The 23,798-nt window shown below is 45.4% G+C and overlaps 2 protein-coding genes across 2 annotated transcripts in view; one reads left to right on the forward strand and one right to left on the reverse strand.

The window, feature by feature from the left end:
• FGGY (FGGY carbohydrate kinase domain containing) overlaps window positions 1-17,748 on the reverse strand; it is a 479,871-nt gene extending 462,123 nt beyond the window's left edge. The window contains exon 1 of the transcript XR_013230265.1: window positions 17,625-17,748. The gene's annotated coding sequence lies outside the window, so the exon portion shown is untranslated. The remainder of the gene's footprint in view (window positions 1-17,624) is intronic.
• Window positions 17,749-18,637: 889 nt separating this feature from the next.
• On the forward strand, window positions 18,638-21,702 carry JUN (Jun proto-oncogene, AP-1 transcription factor subunit). The gene has a single exon (XM_077333549.1). It carries the CDS (start codon window positions 19,626-19,628, stop codon window positions 20,565-20,567), a length of 942 nt encoding a protein of 313 aa, XP_077189664.1. The 5' UTR covers window positions 18,638-19,625; the 3' UTR covers window positions 20,568-21,702.
• The last annotated feature ends 2,096 nt before the right edge of the window (window positions 21,703-23,798 follow it).

Genomic DNA, 23,798 nt, shown 5'->3' on the forward strand with positions numbered 1-23,798 from the left:
CTGAGAAAGAAAACCAAGAATGGAAATCTTGTGATTACAACAACAGAATTATACCCTAACACATCCCATTCCATACCTTTTCAGTAGCAACTTGATGTATCTATATAGAAAACATTGTGAAATTCTATACCTACTTACTAGTGATAAAGGGCAAGTACAATAGACCTCTTTTTGGTATTTGGGCTCAAAATGGACTACAGGAACCACCACCCACATATTCCTCATGATGGTTCACTTCTGTTTGTGTCCCAGTCAATAGCTAATTTAGTACATGGACCTCAATCTGAATTAGTATCCCCTCCATGATGTTGCACATAGACATATCAGGTATGCCTGGCTGCCACACCCTGGGTCAACATTTTCATCTGGTTTTCCATTACAACCCCAAGAACTCTTTCAATCTCAGTCTTAAGCAGTGTAGATAGTATGGAAGTAATGTTGGCAAACCCATTTATAATTTGCTGTTGCAGCAATACTATTTGTTGTTGTTATGTGCGAAGTCGTGTCCGACCCATCGCGACTCCATGGACAATGATCCTCCAGGTCTTCCTGTCCTCTACCATTCCCCGGAGTCCATTTAAGTTTGCACCTACTGCTTCAGTGACTCCATCCAGCCACCTCATTCTCTGTCGTCCCCTTCTTCTTTTGCCCTCGATCGCTCCCAGCATTAGGCTCTTCTCCAGGGAGTCCTTCCTTCTCATGAGGTGGCCAAAGTATTTGAGTTTCATCTTCAGGATCTGGCCTTCTAAAGAGCAGTCAGGGCTGATCTCCTCTAGGACTGACCGGTTTGTTCGCCTTGCAGTCCAAGGGACTCGCAAGAGTCTTCTCCAGCACCAGAGTTCAAAAGCCTCAATTCTTTGACGCTCGGCCTTCCTTATGGTCCAACTTTCGCAGCCATACATTGCAACTGGGAATACCATAGCCTTGACTAAACGCACTTTTGTTGGCAGGGTGATGTCTCTGCTTTTTAGGATGCTGTCTAGATTTGCCATAGCTTTCCTCCCCAGGAGCAAGCGTCTTTTAATTTCTTTGCTGCAGTCCCCATCTGCAGTGATCTTGGAGCCCAGGAAAATAAAATCTGTCACTATCTCCATTTCTTCCCCATCTATTTGCCATGAATTGAGAGGGCCGGATGCCATGATCTTTGTTTTCTTGATGTTGAGTTTCAAGCCAACTTTTGCACTCTCCTCCTTCACCCACATCAACAGGCTCTTTAGTTCCTCTTCACTTTCTGCCATTAGAGTGGTATCATCTGCATATCATCTGCAATACTATTAGGTGCTTGCAAGTCACTTTCATCCCTGGGAAGAGTGACTGTCATTTGGCAATCAGATATATCAGATAAATATATATTTATCATATACAAAACTTGTCATGGCCATGAGCTCTCATATCTATACCTCTGACTCTATGCTCCAGCATGACAGCTTTGCCCATCTCAGCAGTGCCTGCAAATAAGAAAGACCAACTACCTGAACTTGTGCATTCTCTGTTTCAGCCCCTACCTAACAGAGCAGCCTACCTGATGTGGTCAAGGAGGCTCACACTCTCCTGGAATTCCATAGACTATGTAAAACTTAATTATTCAGGTGGGCACTCTTACACTGGTAATAGGGCTATGCTATAACAGAATGGTACAGAATGATGCTTTAAAGAAGCGACTGTTGACTGTATGAAACATACTATCCATTCCTGTTAAGTATTACCATACTAAGGGCCATTCCGCACCGGGATCCATGTAGCAAATTGTTTGCAGAACGAAAAATCGCCATTTTAAATAGTGGAATTCGTCGTTATGCATACCTGCCTTTGTAGTGGAATCCAGTTGCGTTTCTATCGTTTCCCACAGGGTTCCGGTCTTGGCAAAAATTGCTAGAAAGGAAGCGCTATTGCTGAGCTGTGTCCCGCCCCTGGCCGTCAAGCAGCCAATGGGTGGCCGTTATCATGCTCCCAAACAGCCCCTTTCCCTTTAAGGAAGGTTTAAAAAAAACACACACACACCCGTTGCAACGAATCTGCGTTGATTCATTGCAACGGAGAGACCCATCCAGCTAGCAGGTGGTTTGAGCTGCCTTTCATCGTTGCCATGCTCCCCCCGAGTGAAACCCCCCCCTCACGGGCGCGATTTTCGGCCAAAAACAGTGTGAAAAATAAAGTGAAAATAAACCAGCAAACGGGCCTCTGCGATGCTTGTGCTTGGTGACTTTAAACAGAGGGACTGCAGCCGGGGAAGCCTCACTGGGTAAATGAAGGCTTGCCGGTACGTTGATCTCCTCTCGCTCGGAGAAAAAAAAAATGGCGATCGTTTAGCCGGAAGATCAGAGGAGAGAGCCAGGGGGAGGGACTTTGCAGAAACCGCAACAATGGTAATGCATAGAACTTTCCCGCTAGTGTTGCAGATTGGTTGCAGGAGTGTAGCGCTTTCCAAAGGGTGAATCCACTTTTTAGGATTTCCCTGAAAGCGCTACAACGAATCGCTTTTCGCGGATCGGTTTCAGGAGTGTTGCAGATTGTCAATGACGTTGTGCATAACGGCAAAACTGTAGTGATTTCAATTAGTAACCATTGTGCTATTTTGGACGAATGCGGAACGGCCCTAAGTAATTTCTCTGTTATTTTAACATGTCATGTTAATAATGATGTGCTTCAGCTTTGTTTCAGATTTCTGCTCAATTACTGATTCCTGCAATCCTAATCCTACTATGTTGCTTATTGGATTGATTACATGGTGTAGTCCATTTTGAGTCTCAGCAAGAAAGGCAGATTTAAAATAATGTAATTTTTAAAAAACCATAGAGGCAGCGTACCTCTGGATACCAGTACAGGGAGGCAGCATTAGGAACAGGCTCCAGCTGCCATGCCCTGCTTGTTTGATGCTCCAGAGCAACAAGTTGGCTGTTATCTGAAACAGGATGCTGGTCCAGTGGTCTAATCAGGCAAGCTTGATTATGCTGCCATGCTCTTACAGGGGGAAACATGTCCTGAACATATCCTGAACATGTTTTGGGAGTACATGTTTTGGGAGTAAGCACACTGGGGAGGATGCATTCCCCCTGTATGAAAATATTAATAATCTTTCATGCCACTACTTGAAAAATAGCTAGAGAGAAGGCTTTATTGGGGAGGGGTGTTTATTTTACAAAGGGTGAAAATGTTCAGGGAAAGAATACCTAGATTAGATTCAGAATTACTCTGAATCACTGAATTATAGAGTACACCTCTGAATAGATCTAGTGACAATGTGGCATTGGGCAAAGCAGGTTTTTGTAATTTTTGCATTTTCAGGGAATTGTATTTTAAGAAATATTAAAGCTTAAGGTGTGTATAATTTAATTTTTTAAAAAAAATTAAATTGTGTGTTTTATATGTTATAACCCACCCCAAACTTTTGGGGAAGGGCAGGCTAGAAATATAATTAAGAAATAAATAAATAACAGGCAGATACTTGAAACATCTCACAATGAATGGTAAACATCAATGCCTCAGGCATTTATGCTTGATTTCTTTGTTCAACACTTTCCCCTTTGTATTTAGTGTACTGAATTTAGAAAGGAGAAAACTTCCACTGACCGTATCTGGAAATGTAACAAATAAACCACATATATGTGTACTTCTTTTTGTGGCTTAGATATTTCTTTGGTTTGTCTAAAGTGGAAGTAAAGAACCAACACAAAAGAGGGAACTTGTCAATGGCACCCAAATCTGTAAATAATTCTTTTTTCAGAATTAGTTTGTTTTTATACTCCACTTTTCACTACCCAAAGGAGTATCAAAGCAGCTTACAATTGTCTTCCCTTCCTCTCCTCACCACAGATACCCTGTGAGGGAGGTGGGGCTGAAAGAGCTCTGATAGAACTGCTTTAAAAGAACTGTTATTAGCCCAAGGTCACCCAGATATCTGCATGTGGAAGAGTAGGGAATCCAGCGGGCTCACCAGATTAGAGGCTGCTGCTCTTAGCAACAACACCAACATCTGGGGAACACTCCTGGATCCTGCCCTGCTGCTTGAAAAACAGATAATGGAGGTATCCTGGGGGATAGGCTGGTTTACAGAAGCAACCATTCCTGGAAAAGTCAGACCTGGCCATTACCTGCTTTACAGGTAATGGAGTTATCCTGGACCTCAGGCTACCTTACATGGAAGTCCTGATTGGTCTTGGTCCTAGATATCAGCAAGACTGCTTGAGACCATAGGAAACCACCTATGGCTTGTGCTATTCCAGAAAGAGTTTGTTATTATAATATTTCTACTCTATTGCTGATATCCCTGGTGATCAGCGAATTATTATTTTGCACATGATAACCACTACTAGGTTGGTTTATGCCAGGCAATGGAAACAAAATAATAGTTCTAAAATTGGTTGTCAAAAATAAAAACGATTTATATTCTAGTGAAATTAACTGTTTACCAAAATAATAAAGATATTCATAGGGTTGATCTTTTGTGGTCAAGTGCAATACAAAGCATGGATGAAGTAATTGAATAGTTCTTGGTGATGGGTTTACCTTATATGTGATTGTTGACTGTAGAGTGGAACAAATTTGCAATGTATTTTATATGATTTTTAAAATTATGTATATATCTATTTTATGGGTAAACACATCTTAAAAAAAAAATCCTGCTATAATTTTTCATCAACCAGAAGGGGGAATACAACCAATAAATCAGGGGGATGAGATTAGGAAGGGCACCCACAAAAGAGCTAGAAAAGATTATTAAGTGTAAGGATGTATCACTAGCGACCAAGATTGTTAATTCATGCCAAGTATTCCCCATTACCATGCTTGGATATGCAAGCTGGACAATGAGGAAAGGTGACAAGAACAAAGTTGATTCCTTTGAAATGTGGTCTTGCGGGAAAGTTTATGGGTACTGTGGACTTCCCATAAGACAAATAAGTGGGTTCTAGATCAAATCAAGCCTAAATGCTCTCTAAAATATAAAAAGACTATAGTGAGGCTATCTTACTCTGGTCACTGGATGTTGGTGATGTCATGTGGAGCGGCCAGAATATGACTACCTAAAGTAAGGATTTCACTACATTTAATAGGTATGGAAAAGCCCTCTAAATCTCTTTTAAGAGTTCAGTGAGCCAGCAGAACGCTGGTTTCACTTGAGTTTGGTGGCAGCAAATGGTGCTATTGATTACATCCCAATGATGGTACCCCCTCATTGGTTAGTAATTCTGTAATACAGCCAGTATGGTGGAATGGTTAGAGGCCCAGGGTCATCATCAGCTATCAGGGAAACACAGGTTCAAATTCCCACTCAGCTGCATAACTCACAGGGTGACCTTGGGCAAGTTATCTTCTCTTGACCAGCTAGACATGTTTCATAGGACTGTTGTGCAGATAAAATGGAGGAGAGAGTAATGTATGATGCTCTCTCTGAGCAAAGGAAGAATAAAATGTATAGACAAACAGGATAACTATCACCCCTTGGTTAGATATGAATCATTATTTTTTAATTTTAATTTTATTAGATTTTTATACCACCCTTCCATATAGCTCAGGGTGGTATGTCATAACCCCACTTTGTTACAATAAACTGGGAAGGTAGTGAGAGGGGTAGAGAATTCCACCCATTCACCATTCTTTTGTAATTTCTGTAAAATAATAGTGAATATACACTCTTGGTATGCCCAAGTATAACATTCAATGCAGGGAAAGTATAGATCTCAAAGATTTTACATTATTATAACTGGCATGAAGAGCAAACTGATGTAAATAAAGTCATGTACCCAATAGCTTATAATTATAACAATCTGAATCCAGATTGGAAGCTATAAAGGCAAAAGATTCAAACTCGCAATTTTACTAGGAATCCCTCAAGCTGCCAACTATATGACCTCAGTGATCTCACAGAAATTCACTTCCTTTTCTGTTTAGCTGTGTACTCAACTTCCTTCCGGATTGTCAAGAATCCTATTTCTCTGGCAGCTGCTGCAACAGTATGAGGTGTCATCTTGGAGAGAATGCCAAATTCTCTGTTAACTTAATTTTGCGTGTGTGTGTATGTGTACTCTTAAAAGCAATTTCAAATCTTTCTGGGCTTCTGCTGAAATAACTGGAAAAATGTTCCTTCCGGTTTACCATTTAAAAAAATAACAGATTCAATTTTCCTACCTCCAGTTTCTGTTTCTTAAAGTTACAGATCACAGCTCCCAGATTTCAAGATGGAAACTCCTCTAGTGTAGAAGACAGGCAAGGAGTCTTCTAACAGTAGCATCAAATAGCAGGCCTTGTTTGGAAGTAAGCTTCCAAAACCCCACCATTCTGTGCTCTGTTCTGCAACTTCAATAGCACCACTGGAGATATCTACTTGGACCTCTGCCTCATCTTTCTCATTTTGTGCTTCAGTCTGCACATACGCTTCTTTCGCCACTTAGCTCTCATACTGATGCCCCCCAGCTCAGACCCCAAGAACGGGGAGCAGAGCAGTAGTCAGATGGCCACAGATAAACAAGACATGCCAGACACCATCCACTCAAGATAGTGGGCAGTGTCATTTCTGTGTCCACATGAATCTTCTATGTAGAACATAAGCATACATAAATATTTTATATCCATTGCCTCAAAGACTGGATATCCTGCTGCTTCCACGTTTGCATTAAAGACATTATTATTATTATTATTATTATTATTATTATTATTATTATTATTATTATTATTATTATTGAATTTATTTCCCGCCACTCCCTTGCGGCTCGTGGCGGGTTACAACAGTATAAAACCTCATAAAATACATTAAAACCAATTAACATGTCAATAGTTAATGACTACCTGGCAAGACGGCTAATCAACTACCCTTTCCCCCCCTAGCACGTGGAGAGGGGATACTGATGGTACTCGTGTCTAATCCCAATCCTCAGGTCCCGGGGGGGCATAGACGTTAAGCCTGGTCTCAACCGTAAACCTGGCGGAAGAGCTCTGTCTTGCAGGCCCTGCGGAACGATGGAAGGTCCCGCAGGGCCCGCAGCTCTCCCGGGAGCTCATTCCACCAGGCAGGGGCCAGGACCGAGAAGGCCCTGGCCCTGGTCGAGGCCAGGCGTGCTTCCCTAGGGCCGGGGACGACCAATAGATTTTCTCCCGCAGAACGTAAAGCTCTACGGGGGGCATAGACCGATAAGCGGTCCCTCAGGTATGTGGGTCCCAACTCGCGTAAAGCCTTGAAGGTTAAAACCAAAACCTTGAACCGGATCCGGGCAGCAATTGGCAACCAGTGCAGCTGCCTCAGCACTGGCTGGATATGGGCCCTCCAAGGTGTGCCAGTGAGGATCCTGGCAGCTGCGTTCTGCACTAGCTGAAGTTTCCGGATCAAGGACAAGGGAAGGCCCGCGTAGAGCAAGTTACAGAAATCTATTCTGGAGGTGACCGTTGCATGGATCACCGTGGCCAGGTGTTCGGGGGACAGGTAGGGCGCTAGTAGTCGGGCCTGGCGAAGTTGGAAGAATGCCTGGCCTGCTACTCTTTTGATCTGCGCCTCCAAAGTTAGGGAGGCATCAATGATCACGCCCAAATTCCTGGCCTGGGACGCGATGGTAAGATGCACCCCTCCCAGGGTGGGCAAGCGCGCTTCCTGATCCTGTCCCCTGCGTCCCAGCCAGAGGACCTCCGTCTTGGAGAGGTTGAGTTTCAGACGACTCTGCTCAAACCATTCTGTCACCGCTTCCAAACATCTGGCAAATGGTTCCGGGGGAGAGTCCGGGCGGCCGTCCATGAGGAGATAGAGCTGGGTGTCATCAGCATACTGGTGGCAACCCAGTCCAAAACTCCGCACCAGCTAGGCCAGAGGGCGCATAAAGACGTTAAATAATGTGGGGGAGAGGACCGCGCCCTGTGGGACTCCACATGGAAGTCTGTAGGAGCGCGAGAGCTCATCCCCCACTACTACCCTCTGGGTCCGGTCCTGGAGAAAGAAGCGTATCCAGCGTAAAGCTGTGCCCCGTATCCCCGTTTCGGCGAGGCGGTGGACCAACAATTCGTGGTCCACGGTGTCAAAAGCGGCCGACAGGTCCAGAAGAACCAGCACTGCCGACCCGCCTCTATCCAGCTGGCGACGGAGATCATCCAGCAGGGCGATCAGCACCGTCTCCACCTCGTGGCCAGGTCGGAAGCCAGACTGATATGGATCGAGTGCCGAAGTTTCTTCCAAGAATGCCAGGAGCTGGTCTGCCGCGGCCCTTTCGACCACCTTGCCCAGGAACGCTAAGTGCGATACTGGGCGGTAGCTGTCTGGGTCTCGCGGGTCCAGCATAGATCTTTTCAGGAGAGGACCACTGCCTCCCTTAGCTGCTCAGGGAACTCCCCGGAGTCCAGGGAGAGATTGACAATATCCCTGAGCTGGCCTCCTATCTTCTGGCCCCCTCCTTTGAGGAGCCATGACGGACAGGGGTCGAGGGGGCACGTGGTCGCCTGACCGAACCTAGCAACTCGACCACTTCGGGTAGAGAGAGCCGTCTGAAGCCATCGAACGTCACCTCCAAAGGCGGCCAACAGGTCTCCAGTTCATTTACTGTATTAACTGTGGCGGGAAGAGCGCGGCGGAGCAACGAGACTTTGTCCGCAAAATGGCTCATTAAAGCCTCACAGCCTAGTTCTAATTTCCTACTATTTTGGCACCCCTCAAGGGCGGTAAGGGATCTAACTGTTCTAAATAGTTGGGCCGGGCGAGAGCTTGCGGACGCGATTTCCGCAGCAAAAAATTCCCGTTTTGCCACTTTCACCGCCATCTCATACTCCCTCATAAGCGTGCGATGAGATGTTCTCGTAGCTTCGTTGCGAGTCTTCCGCCACACTCGCTCCAGTCGTCTCACTTCCCTTTTTCTCTCCCGAAGCTCCCTGGTATACCAGGGTGCCCGTTTGAGTCGAGGGCAGAGAAGACGTTTAGGGGCGATCTCATCTATGGCAGCCGATAGGCGGGACTGCCAGTCTGTCACCAGGGCCGCCAGTGAGTCGCCAGGAGGCATCGGGTCCCGCAGAGCATTCCGGAATCCTATTGGATCCATAAGTCTCCGCGGGCGGGCTAAAATGCGCCCGCCGCCCAACTGGGGGGGGTGGTATCCTGAGCCGGGCCCGCAGGGCATAGTGGTCTGACCACGGCACAGCCAAAGCTGTATCCAGATCCACTTCTATCCCAGCGCCGAAAATCAGGTCGAGTGTGTGTCCGGCATGATGGGTGGGCCCAGCAACAAATTGCGAAAGTCCTAGTGTTGCCATGGATGACACCAGGTCTCCGCCATGGACTGGAGAGGGCGCATCTGCGTGGACATTGAAGTCACCCAGGATCAGAAGCCTGGGGTACTGCAACGCCCAGGCGGCCGCCGCCTCCAGCAGGCGGAGCAGGACATCTGGCGGCGCGTTGGGCGGACGGTATACCAACCAGATAGCCAAACTCTCGACCGAGTCCCATCCAATACCGACACACTCCACCCCCTCGATTTCCGGCGCCGGGAGAGCCCTGTGGGTGAGAATCTCCCGGACCACAATGGCCACCCCCCCTCCCCTTTTGTGGGTCCGAGATTGGTGGAGGACCGAGTAACCTGGTGGGGCTAGTTCTCTCAGGGCCACTGTCTCGCCTCACCCAGGTCTCGGTCACGCAAGCAAGGTCCGCCTTCGACTCTGCAATAAAATGTTGCAGAGTCGAGGCTTAATCGACCTTGCGTTGCACAAGACCAATGTCGGATCCTTTACCCTAGCCTCCACCCTCACATTCCTGGGGATGGGCCGGAGGTTAGAAGGGGATCGAGCACACCCAGGGCGCCGACCGTGTCTCCACGACCGGGCCCTATACAGGACACCAGTGCTCCCACCCCTTCTCTTGTCCAACCTCCTCCCCTCGCTATAGCGCCCCTGGCCCATGATCGTCGAGATCCCTAGCTACAATAAGCAGCTGCTGTAGAAGATTCTTTTGGAGCCTTCCCATTCCAACTGATAAATCTAAAAGATAAATCCTTGATATAGGTTTAAAAACACAACTCAGAATCACCTCTATTATTTATGGCTCCTTATCCTGGAGAAAGGCTTCAAACTTTGCTCAGTCGAGTAGATGGATACAGGTCTTTGTCTTCTGCTGGCACTTAGCCATCCATGTGTGCTTGCTAATTTTTATATAGTAGGTCTCCTACTCCTACAAGATCATGTAGAGTAGCCTTTCTCATTTTTTTTTTACCAGTGAGAAACCCCTGAAACATTCTTCAGGCTTCAGGAACCCCCAGAATTGATGCAATTGTGCAGAATATGGCTGTGAAGTATATAGCTGTGTTCACGCCCACCCGGTGCCCCGCCCCTTCCCACTCCCTCCAGGTCCATCATTGGCCATTTCGGGAGTGGGGTGGGTCAACATGATCATATATGGTTATATCACCTGATAAATGTTTAATAAATTTACAAAATATTTTAAAATTAACTCCCACCCATTTCATGAAACCCTGGCTGAGAAAGCCTGCCTCAGAGCAATCACACTGTCTTCTGGCACTGAATGACTGACCCTTTCTCCTGGACAGATATAAGCAAACAACATGTAGCAATTGTGGAATTACACTCTGATAACTGACAAACAAACTAGAAATCCTAACTTAAAAACTTCAAAGAATACCAAACATACACATAAAAGCTAAACAATGGTGATTTAGTAATACTGTATTTTCAGTGAAACTGTATATTTTTATTATATATCTAATCCTACCCCTAGAGAGCTACACTTGTTTTTAGACTCATCTGTGGTTTTGCAGCTCAACAGGGAAAACTGAAGCAATAAAAACAGAAAGTAAACTTCCAGCTACATGTACATGCATGCTCTTCCATTCACACTGGTTGAAAAGAGCAATTTATTATTTCTCTTGGTATGGTAAAAATTATGGGGTGGATCCTACCTAGCTCTCACAGAAACAAACTTTTCAGTAGAAGTCCTCTTACTATAACCCAGCTGTGCCTTCTGGACACCTGGCCAATGAAGAAAGAGGAAATTGACAAAAATAGCTCCCTTTTCCACCAGCAGAAGTTCCTTTCACCAGCAGAAAATATGGTTAGGATTTAGCACTATATATGGTGAGAATACTTGGTGCAAGAAACACACATGAGATGCACTCTCTTTGCAGAGTGGTGTTCCTAGATATATCTTTGAAGGTGGTGCTCCAAAAAGAAACACTATACCAGTATTTGTTGGGGCTACACACCTAACAGATTTCTCTTGACCACCCAGCTATACTTCATAATTGGTTTTAGATATGAGTGCATTATTTAATAATATTGACCACTGAGGAAAACCCAGTAGGGTCAAAACGCGTTTGGTCTGTTCATGTGTAGTTAGATCTGTATAATTTTTTAGTATAGTTTTTAACTTAATATTGTTGCACAAAAATAAATAATTGTTAAATTTTTATATTGTTTTATAGCTCAACCTTTGAGTTCCTGCAAGAAACATATAACCTTAGAGAGTTGTAACCTCTCCAAGCATAAGCCTTCAATGAATTCTTTACTGGGTCTGTATTATTGTTGCCAACCTTCTAACAGTTGACCACAGAGATCAGTTCCTTTGGGGAAAATGACAGCTTTGGCAGGGAAGTGAGGTGAACTGTGGGGCATCATGTCTGTGATGAGCCCCTTCCGCTCCCAGACTCTGTTCCCAAATCTCCAAGAAATTTCCAACCTGGAGTTGGCAGCCCTAGCCTGTCTCCAGTAGTCATCTTGGTACTTACCTAGTGCAATTTAACAGTTTCTCTCTGCAAGAAATCTATATTCTTCTCTCTATTGTGGTCTAACCATATTAAAAAGAAACCTGACTCAGTCAAGTATGATAGACATTTGCATTCTCAAGAAGGCTGAAAAATTACGTATCTCAATCGCTCATGAAAATGCAATTGCTTCCAAAGATCCATTTATCCCTACTTTCCCAGACATGTTTAGGTGCAGTACAGATGAAAAAAATGTAACATTACAGCGATTTAATTATTCAAATAATCTGACTGTTTCAACTCAGCCTATATTGATTGGTGAGAAAAGTCTGTAAATCAAAATCCCCATTATCATTGGTCAAAAGGATCTGCCTGTGTCATCAACAGAAGAGAATTTGTTCCTAGCACTGGCCCACACAGAATTACTCAGACATGTAAATGGATACTGTCTGCAAAAGGTTAATGTTCCATAACAATAAAAGGAATATTTACCTTAGGAGATCAGCAAAAACAAACCTAAAGTAATAGCTGATTAATAATTTAGCTTTTTAATGATGCTCTCTAAAATTCTGAATTCCATGGCAGCAAGCCACAAGTTCTCAATATTTATTTCTGTAAGATTTACTTCTAGTGTGCCTGAGCTGCATGGTATCGAATGGAATTCAGCTGAGTATAAAAGCTCAGATTTCCAGTTATCTCCACAGCTACCTGGTATTTCTGAAGTAAATTGCCTTGTTTATTACCCTACACCATATTTTAACACCATATTATAAGATGTACCCAGACTTTTCTTGACTTTCAGGATTTTCATATTTCACCTAAGTCCCCTGCATCTTGATTGACCTTAAATATATTTATCTGGAAGCAAGCCCACTGATTTATAACCATATACCCAAGCAACACTGCAGCTACTTGTGGAGTTATGGGTGGTCTGTTGGTGTGGCAATGGATGCATAAAAAAAAGGTAGCAGATGCGGCAAAGAGGCAACAAGCAAAAGCCTGACAAGAAAGAGATATGGCAGAGAAGGGAGATATGCAGGAGACAGGGTGTGCTGTGGGCAGGATTCACTCTTGTACTTCCTAAGAGCCACTACAGAGTCAGTTATGTCAGCAAAACCCTACCTTGCTGAAGAAGACTCAAGTTGGATTCCAACTGTTTTGCAGCCTTATAGTATGGAACAATCCTATTCTAGAATGCCACAAGAGCTGAGTCTGCACCAACCATAGCTATTCAGACATGTAGGATCAAGAAGCTGGTATTGCAAGATAAGTCTGTAAATCAAAGTACATGCCAATTAGCAGTATAATTAATGCTTTGGGAGCTGGATGTTTTGCCTGCCATGGCTAGAGGCCTACATTTTGTCCCCAGAGGAACTGGAAAGACCTGCTTTGATTGTGGCCAATCTCGTGATACCACATTTGTGAAAAAGAGGAAGTCCAACACTCACTGATACATAAGCAGCTACAAAAGGGGCATAAGGAATGGTGCACTCTGAAATCCCGCAAAAGCAAAGGAAATCATTGAACTAATGTTGTTCAGTTAGACTCAAGAAGCAAGAAACCTTCCCTTTGTGGATACATACAAGTAACTGGGAGTCTGTAATGCTCTATTTCAACATTTTGTAATCCGAGCAATAACGCTGATAAAAGCAGCCTGTAACAAGTGCATCAAATCTAAAACCTATCAAAGCTGTCAAAACACACAAGTGGCACAAGAGGGTGGATGCACACTTAAGCTGGCCTACTCAGAAATATGTTGTATTTTATTCACTGGGGCTTACTCCCAAGAAAGAATAGGGCTGCTGCAAACCAAATATCAACATTCCTAGAGGAAGCTTCTGTCCTAGACCCATCCCAGTCAGGTTTCCGGCCTGGCCAAGGGAAAGAAACAGCAGTAGTTGCCCTGATGGACAACCTCCACCATCAACTGGACAAAGGCAGATTAGTGCTGATTGTGCTACTGGACTTCTCAGCAGCATTTGAAACAGTCAACAATGAGCTTTTAGCTCACCACCTCAGCAATGCCAGGATACCCGGACAGCCCTCCAGCAGTTAATCTTTGGGGCCATGGACAGACGAGGTAGCAATAGGAGATTATCAAGTCACCACCAGCTCACATGTAGAGTCCCACAAGGAGCGGTCCACTTTCCAATCTTATTTAACATCTTCATGCACCTTCTTCATCTTCATGTCATCAATATGCAGATGATAGCTGGGCAGGAAGGGGCCAAGGGCGGAAGCACATTTGCCCAACCTGGACAGTGTATAGTTATCAGTGTTTCCCCCTGCCAGGAACCTGGACATGACCCTACTCTATAATAGTTATTCTTTGCAATTTAACAAGTTTGTCTGCCTTCAGTTCTTAAGGGTTTACATACCTCGTAAACACAGGCGAACTTGATCCTTTAATCCTAAGTTTCCCCACCTCTTGCTGCTCAGCTAGTTCCCCAAGGCTTAATACACGTGTCTTAGGGCAGTGGTCCCCAACCTTTCTGAGGCTGGGGACCGGCAGGGCATCGGGCCGCGCCCGCGCATCGGGCCGCACCCACACGGGCCGCGCCTGCGCATCGGGCCGCGCCCGAGGGCCGCGCCCACACGGCCACGCGGCCCAGCCCTGATTCCCTCTCTCCGCCCTCCCGCAGTAAGAAGCTTCCCGGGCCGCAACCTTGCGGCCTGGGAAGTTTTTTACTGTGGGGGGGGCGGGGAGAGGGAGCCGCGGCCCGGCGCCATGGCCTTCGCAGCCCGGCACCGGGCCGTGGCCCGCAGGTTGGGGACCACTGTCTTAGGGCACATGCAAACGCGATTTGGGTAACACTGTTCTCTGTTATCACTGTTACTCATTGACATGATAATACTGTATTGTTCCATGTTCCCTCATGTTCCACGTAAACCCCCCTTACCCACGGGGCAGGCAATATATAAATGTAAGAAATAAAATAAATATGTTTTATAACTGTCTCCAACGGTCCCCAGGCCTCCCTCTCAACCCGTCCCCCCGGTCCCTGGCCCAAAAAAGTTGGGTTTAGAGGATTAGGTAGATACATAGATGTTTGGAATTCTCATCTAAAGTCATATTTCTGAGATTTCACTAATATAAACCTACAAAAAATGGACATATGTGGAAAGCTATAACCTCTTTTAAAGTCAAGCAAGGAGATTTTGTCCATCATCTTCAAGACCTTTTGGAGGATGGGAGATGTGACACGAGACACAGCAAAAAAGGCTAATGAGGTCTTGGGTGTATCAACAGAGGCATAACATCCAAATTGCAAAGCATCATACTCTTGTTGTACACATCAGTCAGTTCACATCTGGAGTACTGTGTGCAATTCTGGAGGCCTCACTTCAAAAAGCATGTGGATAGGATGAAGTGAGCGCAGAGGAAAGTGATGAAATTACCAGGGGTCTGGAGACTAAACCCTACAAGGAAACACTGAGGGACTTGAAAATGTTCAGTGTGGAGGAGGGTGATGGGGTAGATGATTGCACTCTTTAAGTACCTGAAAGGCGATCATTTAGAGGGCAGCGGAAGGACAAACACTTGGCAGGGATGCGTTAAGCTGATCCTACACTAAGCATGGCCTCTTCCAACTCTATGAGGCTTCTAGCATATGACATGTCAAGTACTCCTACGTTAAAGCCATTCTTCAGACTAAGCATCAGAATCTTCAGCTGCTGGGGCTGTCTACCCCTTTTCTTACGGCTAGATTCAGGCAGTGATTCTTCCTTCAGAGATCTCAGGGGTACTGTGCCTGAATTTCAGTCCCCCAGGGTCCTTCTTTTCCAACTATCATTCTTCCCAGCCAAAATTTCACCCTTCCTAATACACCAGATTTGTTTTAGAGGCAAGAGCCATCAAAGGGGGATTCAGATATGGACCCCAACAGAATGTGGCTGTCTCACATTTTCCTACACGCATGCTGTTTAGTTTCTGTGCAACCATCATCTCAGTAAGAATCCCCAAGAATGAGTGGTTTTACAAAGGAATCTCATGGATATTTTAAATATGAGCAAGCTACTTAAAGTCAACAGAAAGTATAAGGGGAATATATTAAATGCATCTAGGATGTTGTATCAAGGCACAATGCACTACTTTTTTACTTCACTGGTATTAAACTGTTTTGGAAATTAAGTTATTTTTAGTACAAATTTGGTTTTTGGTTTTTAATTTCCATCTTTCGTACTATGCCCATCTGCCAAAAATATTTAGGCTGAATTTCTGAAATGTTTCACATTACACTGTATCCATCCAATGCAGGAATAATTTTCACCTTTTTTTCAGAAGTAATAGTTGTTGTTTTTGTTTTTTTGGATAAACACCTTTACTTCTATGGAAGTCCAGAATTGTACCAGAAGCAGGAAGAGAGAGATCTTTATGAATGCAATCCTATGTCCACTTATCTGGGAGTAGGCACAACTGAACATATTGGAAGTTTCCTTCTGAGTAGACATACACCAACTTGATATTTAGGTCTTAAAATTTGTATAATATTTTAAGCAGATTTACTAGTGTATAATGTGATTTCTTCCCATACTGTTCTAACATATTGAAGAACTTCTGTTTTATATCTCATCTTGTGGCCTGTGTTTCAAGTAGCAAGTATCCCAAGTCTTGGAGTACTGCATCAATTGGAACACATGTGGTTCAAGTTTTTTTTAACAAAAACATCTTTCTATCCATGAGTCTCCAAGATATCTTACATACAAGAATTAAAACAAAAACAATTAAGCAGACAAAAATCAATACAATTATCCTGATGACCATAATGGAAGTAAAAAACCCTAGCCAGATTCTTAGTTATATCACTGTAAAAGTTGGGTAGAATAACAATACAATTCTATGCAGAGTTACTCCAGTCTAATCTGCTGAAATAAAACAGACTGGTGAAAATCCACACAGGAGTACACTGTGAAAAAAAAGTTTCCAGGGAGCACTTAAAAAGGCATCAGAGCAACATCTGGAGAGCACTCAAAGAGCTACAACTGAGTGCCCATCTCATGCTATCCTTCATGGGTCAAAACTTTTTATATACATAAATGCTGTTATTGGACATCTCAAAAGCAATTCTAGAAATGCGGGGAAACAAAACACTATCAAGGAAGCAATTGTAAGCAGACCTACTCAGAAGTCTTATGTTACTGATTGGGGCTGACTACTAGGGTTCTCTCAGGATGGTACCCCAAGTTTTAAAAATAGTTTTGTTGTCGTAATAGTAATATAAGACTGTATAACAACAGATAGCACTGCAAATTTCAGAAATGTGGATTTATGCTGCAGATCTTATGGCTGACAGGATTTCTGCAGTGAAAACTGTAAACGTCTCATTTTATTCTCAAGTTGCCTCACAGCCAAGTATATGTCCCGTTTTATAAACTCAACTATGCCATAGAAGTCTGTGTCCCTCCACCCCAGACACTCTAGTTATCCCAAAGCAAGAGGACATGGACTGAAGGCATCCCGGTGCGGGTTCTGAACAGCTCCCTGACCTCCTCATTCACGCCTGGGGCCGCGGCTCAGGAGGAGCCCGGCAGTGTCCGCAGCCAGCTCTGGCGGAGGAGGCGGAATGAAACGCCCCAGCTCAGAAGGCAGCGGCGGCAATGGGCGCTTTCCGTCGCGTTCAGCTCTCGGCCAGCCCGAGGCGGGGGCGATGGTCCGATGATGGCTCGGCGCTCCTTCCCAGAGAAGGCTCGCACACTCAAACTAGCTTTACATTTTATTTGTTTTAAGAAAAAAGGACGGCATGTCCGTTATATCTGGGGCGGTCCGCGCCCACAAAGTGTTAACAAGATTCTTGGCGGGAGATTTTTGAACTGCGAAAAAATGGCAAAAGAGGGCATATTTTTAGGATAGGTTTAAAGGGCACCTTGCCACTGTGTGTGTGTGTGTGTGTGTGTGGAGGGCTCCAAAAGAATCCATGGGCACCGACAAGAGGGCTTTTCGAATCTTACCCATTTAAAGTTGGCCTCCCCCCCGCCCGAGGGTCAGAAACTGGCATCTAGGTGTCCACGTGCCCGAGGATGCCGCTTCCCGCGTCTACCGTCGGGCTGCCGAAAGTTCTTCAAGCATCCGGGGGAGAGGGGGAAGGCAACGGGGCTTTTAACCCAGGGCCCCGGGAGATCCCCTGGGATCTCTGGCACACTCGTGCCAGACACTCACTCTTGCCAGACACACATGCAACGGGATTGATTCCCTAGCAAAGATCCTCGCAACTGTTCACCCGGAAAGAAGTCCCGTGGACACTAATGGGATTGACTGGCAAGAACGTTTTAGTAAGATCAGGCTACACAATCTCTCTCCCCCCCCCCCCTTACATCATTCCCCGCTTCTCTCCCCGCCCCCGGCCGCCCCGCTTCCAGCACACCACCTTCATCCCCTTCCTGCCTGGAAGCTCTTCGCTCAGCCGCCAGAGGCAGCGGAGGATATAAAACCACGTGAGGATCAGCCCACTGGACCTCCCACCTCCCCGCCCGCGCCATGTGCAATGAGACAGCAGGAAGGAACCCCGGGATCCACCGTAAGGGCGCGATCGCCAGGCGCGAGAGAAGCGTGGACTTAGCGGAAAGCCGCTTAGAGAAGTGAAGTTCTAAAGCGCGCGATCCATTGCAATATTTGGGATCGAGGCACCATTTCTGGGCCTCCGCCGTCGGAAATACAAGAGTGCCATCTCCCCCCCCCCCGGTATGATATCCCTGAATCTGCCTGCTTGAAACTCTTGGCGCTCCTCCCCCAGCCCGCGCGACCCGGGCGGGACTCCTCCTCCCCCCCCTTCCCAGCCCGGTTCCTCCAACTCCACCAGAACTCTTAAGCGGGTAACCAGATATTCAAAAACAATACGTCAGCCCACAATGCCCTGCTCGGAGCCCAGGCATTACCTCATCCCATCATGCCCCGCGAAAAGGGGGCGGAGACGCTTCCAGGGGTGGGGTGGCCATGGCGATGGGAGCCTTTGCAACAGGCTGGGCCGGCAGCCCTCCTCCCCTTGAGACGTCGCTGTAGCCAATGGGAAGGCCTCGGGGTGACATCATGGGCTATTTTTAGGGAGTTACTGCTCGCTGATAAGTGTTGGGCTCCACGCTGGGAAAGGGCTCAGAGTCGGGTTGAGCGTGCGGCGGAGAGCGCCGAGGCTGAGGACGGGCAGCGCGGGCTCCAGCGAGCGGCCCCACAACAGCGCGTCGCCCAGCCGTTCCCAGCGGCTGAAACTTTGCCGAGGGAGCCGAGCCCCGTCAGCGACGAGGACCTGCTGAGCGCTCGCTGCCTCCGCCAGCTCCAGAGAGCGCTCGCCTGCTCAGCCACCCGCCGGCTGGGGCGACCGCAGCCTTGCTGCTGAGTGGACTTTTCTGGCCCCCGAAGAGGCGCGGGCGGCTGCGGCAACTTTTCGGAGCGAGCCCAGCCGGCGAGCGGGAAAGCCTCTGACAGCCCCGCCGGAGGAAAGGGCGCGCACTCCAACAAGTGAGCGCCAAGCTCGCCGACGCGCTCCCACCAGGAGGGGGAAAGGAGGACTTCGGTGGGTTGGGGACGAACCAAGTTCCCGGACTCGTGACCCGTGACCACATCGCCAGGGGGCAGCCCGAAAGTGCTCCGAAGTTTCCCAAAGCCTGAGGAGAGAGCGAGAACAAGAAGAGAACTTCCCTTTGCGCTCCGGATTCTGGAACTGATGCTTGTCCCCAGTCCTTGGAGCTGAAAAAGCGCCTGCTTGACGAACCCAGCCCTCCCCCTCTCCTGAAGGGGGGCAAGAGAAAAAGGAGAGCCAGCCCAATGCCTTTTGGCTGAAAAGTAAGACTTTACTCCGTCTCTTCTGCGGAAGGGAGCTTGCTTCCTTGAGTTTCTTTTAATCGCGACGGGGGGTGGGGGGCGAACTCTTGGCGGCCAGGCTCGGGGTTGGTTGTGGAGGCGAACAGAAAAGGTTCCTTTTCTTGGTTGTAAGAGACCCAACTCGTGGACTGTATTCTATGACTGCAAAGATGGAACCTACTTTTTACGATGATGCCATAAATGCTACCTTTGTACAGCCAGAAAGCGGCACTTATGGATACAACAACCCCAAAGTTCTGAAGCAGAGTATGACTCTGAATCTGGCTGACCCCGCCAGTACTCTCAAGCCCCACCTGAGGAACAAGAATGCTGACCTCCTGACCTCCCCAGATGTAGGCCTCCTGAAGCTGGCCTCCCCGGAACTCGAAAGGCTCATCATCCAGTCTGGCAATGGCCTGATCACCACCACTCCTACCCCGACCCAATTCCTCTGTCCCAAAAATGTCACCGATGAGCAAGAAGGATTTGCAGAAGGCTTTGTCAGGGCACTTGCTGAACTGCACAACCAAAACACCATGCCAAGTGTTACTTCTGCTGCCCAGCCTGTTAATACTGGCATGGCCCCTGTTTCATCTATGGCTGGAAACAGTGGCTTCAGCACCAGTTTGCACAGTGAGCCTCCAGTCTATGCGAACCTCAGCAATTTCAACCCAAATACGCTCAACACGGCACCTAACTACAGTGCAAACAACCTGGGCTATCCTCCTCAGCATCTAAACCCCCAGATGCCAGTGCAGCATCCCCGCCTTCAAGCTCTGAAAGAAGAACCTCAGACTGTCCCCGAGATGCCTGGGGAGACTCCTCCCTTGTCCCCTATTGACATGGAATCCCAGGAGAGGATCAAGGCAGAGAGGAAGCGCATGAGAAACCGAATTGCAGCCTCCAAGTGCCGGAAAAGGAAATTGGAACGGATCGCCAGGTTGGAAGAAAAAGTGAAAACTTTGAAAGCGCAAAACTCTGAACTGGCATCTACTGCCAATATGCTGCGAGAGCAGGTTGCTCAGCTGAAACAGAAGGTCATGAATCACGTCAACAGTGGATGTCAGCTAATGTTAACACAGCAGTTGCAAACTTTTTGAAGGGACTAACTGGAACTGTATGTGGTAGGGAGAAATTAAGCAAAGGAGACAGATTGGGGAGGTGGAAAGCTCTCTGGAGGGGGAGGGGGAGGAAATGCTGCAAGGCATTGATTCCTGAGGGTGCTTCCCCAAAAGCATGTGTGGAGAGACTTTGGTGCCTTTTGTCCTGAGGTGGTGGCAAGCCAGTCAACAGTACTGTTCCTGCTCAGATGAGGCCCAAGAGCATTCTTTTTTAACATTGACCAAGACCTGCATGGACCTAACTTTCAATGATCATTCAGTATTAAAGGTTAAACTGCAGTAGACACTGTAGATTGCTTTTGCTAGTACTCCATGTTGAGAAAAAGTTGGGGAGGGAGTTTGTGGGAAGCTAACAACAGAAGCTGAACTATACTGCCTGCCTTCGAGTCGAGTTGTGTATGTACATATCTTTTTTTATTTTATGAAAGCTGATTAATGTCAATAAAACTACTTCATGACTTTGTAAGTTATTTTTACGTTCATTTGGGATCTTTCCAGTATTGTCTGTAAATAAGAGATTTTTTTTAGCACTCTTGAGTTTACCATTTGTAATAAAGTATATAATTTTTTATGTTTGGTTCTGAAAACAAATGCAGAAAGGGTTGGTTTTATTTAAGAAAATATTAACGATGCATCACCTGCTTCCTCTAAGAACTTATAAATCCAGCATTTACAGTGTCACAACTTGTGGTTAGATGCTAGAACCGTTTTCCCTTTTTACAACTTTAGCTAACCTATTCTTCTATAATCAAGTTCTAAAAGGACATATAAATGATTGCCAGAGATTCTGCCTGTTTTTTGTAAAACTGTTCTCTGTTGAAGAGATACTGACATAGTTGGGTCAGAAGTAAAAAAAAACAACAACTTAAAATTGGACTATTCCATGTAGTAGGAATTTTCAAGCATCATTGGCATTTCCCATTTAGATACTCCATTAAGCAATTATTTTTGATAACATATCTAAACATAGAGAAGTTTTCAAAAAGGGAATCCTGAAATGGGAATTTGTCTCCTTAATGCTTTTGTTAACTCCTAGATGAAAGATGGTCTTTGTTCATGAGTATTTATGACTATGCCTGTTGTCCAATAAAATCATTCTATTACTCTTTCCACAGATTTGATATCCTTTTCCCTCTTTTTGTGGTTTTTCTCCATCCTAACCTATTCTGCAGCCAAGTGGGGGAAATATAACTGGCTAGCTGAGTCAATATATTTTAAAACTTGTGGAATATGAAACTTGTAGGCACTTTAAGACTGGTGTTACATATAGTTATACAAGAATTTGCTGATAATGTTCCCTTTTTTTAACTTCCACTTTCTTCCAGTGTATTTACAATGATGGGAGAAGGCCTATTTCAGTACAAATTACAAATAACTTTTTGGTTTTACTCATGCTCAGAGGTAAAGTGTAGTGAACATACTAGAATTTATTCCAAAGTAAGTATCTCTGAGAGTGCCCAGCATGTTCCAGTGGGATGCTCTTGGTCAACTAGACATAGGATCTCTGCCCTCTTTTATCTTGGAAGCAAATCCTGTTGAGTGAAATAAGGCATATTTTCATGGAAGTACTGGTAGGACAGTAACATTGGTCTTTAAGCATTTTACTTGTGAATCTTACTGATATCAGCAGAACTTATTTTTTAGAGTAAATTAGGCTGCAAGTCTCCTTGGGGGATAAGTGCTGTTGATTTACATGCAAGCTATGTCTAGGAAACCTTGTTTAATTTCAAGAAGACACTGTTTCAGGTCCCCCTGACTCATATGGAGGCTTCTATTACTTGTAACAATACTACTGAGGTTATTTCTAAATCTTGTTACTTGTAGTTAATATTAAAATGCTGAGGGTTTTTTACAAAAAACCACTAGGGTACATGGGAAAATATTAAGTCTATTATTTATAATTTAAAAAAATAGGATTCTGGAAGTATAAATTAACTGTCCTTGGCTTCCTTTCTTTTGAATACTATTTGATCTTGTTAGTAAAAGTTGGCAGACCTACAGCCATGTAAGAGTTCCTGCCTTGTGTGCACAGTGCAGGACTCATGCCTTCACTTTAAAACAAGCAAATGCAACAAGTGTAACTTTCCCAAGTGCTTCAGCAGCTATATCTCTGCCTGTCCCATATAAGCTACAGAAAGTAACCCTTTAAGTACAAATTGATTTCGTGGTGAGGGGAATAAGAGACTTAACAATGTCCTAATAGTTGAACAACTGGTTTTTCCCTCTTGCCCCACCACTGCTCTGTGCCTTCAGTGGGTAGAAATTCTGCAGGGGGGGAATCTGATTCATTGTCCAATGAATTCCTGTGTGACTTAAAAGAAAAGCTGCTAATTCTGCTTCCTGGTGTTTTGGAAATATTTCCCACACCTTCATCACTTAATAGTATTCATAAAGGGCAAGAATATATGTGTCGGAAATGGTTGTGCAGAGATTTTTTGGAGCCGAGATGTCTGCTGCTTTCTATAAAATGGGTAAATGAAAAGGCTTCTTTTACTCCTCCCTGTCAGCAGAAGAAATTCTGGTGTATGATATTTGTTTACTGCTATCAGTTGGTGCATTTGAGTCAATAGTTACCAAATAAAGAGTTATGGGGAGAAGCACATGGTCTGCTGAGTATACATAGTGCTGATGCAAGCAACCCAGAAGGTAAGTTGATTTTGACTATATGTAGGAACAATCAGCCAGAAGAGTGATGTACGCGCAGAATAGCTGGGTGTGGCCTTGCAAGCTGCTAAACAAGTCCTAACTAGCAAAATGAGCAGGGTTACCTGAAAAGATAAAGCCACAGTGTCTACTTCTTTAGGGGAAGAGGTTATAGTTCTAAAGGTTTGTCACAATAGAACATGCTTGAGTGTTCAGCTCTGTCAAGATATCTGTGCCTTTTGGATCACTCACTTCAAGGAATTTTGGCCAAGTCACATTTCTGTAGTCCATTTGGTGCTTATTTCAATGGTGTCAGTCTAAAAGCTGAGTCCAAGAGAATTTCAGAACAAGTGGAAGGGGGGAGGAGATTTCTAAACATCCCAGAATGTAACAAATAGCTACAGGTTGCTGAGCTTGATCTTGTGGAACGGTCAGGTCAACTGCTCGCTCGCTTCTGCAGCATTAACCAATGGAAGAGAAATTCAACAGATGTAACCTTTCTACGTGGAAGTGCAATGATTACAAAGCATTACTGGTTGAATTTCTTTCTGGCATGGGTCTGTTAAA

This window comes from Paroedura picta, chromosome 4, assembly GCF_049243985.1.
Source record: "Paroedura picta isolate Pp20150507F chromosome 4, Ppicta_v3.0, whole genome shotgun sequence".
In the NCBI taxonomy this organism is placed as follows: Eukaryota; Metazoa; Chordata; class Lepidosauria; order Squamata; family Gekkonidae; genus Paroedura; species Paroedura picta.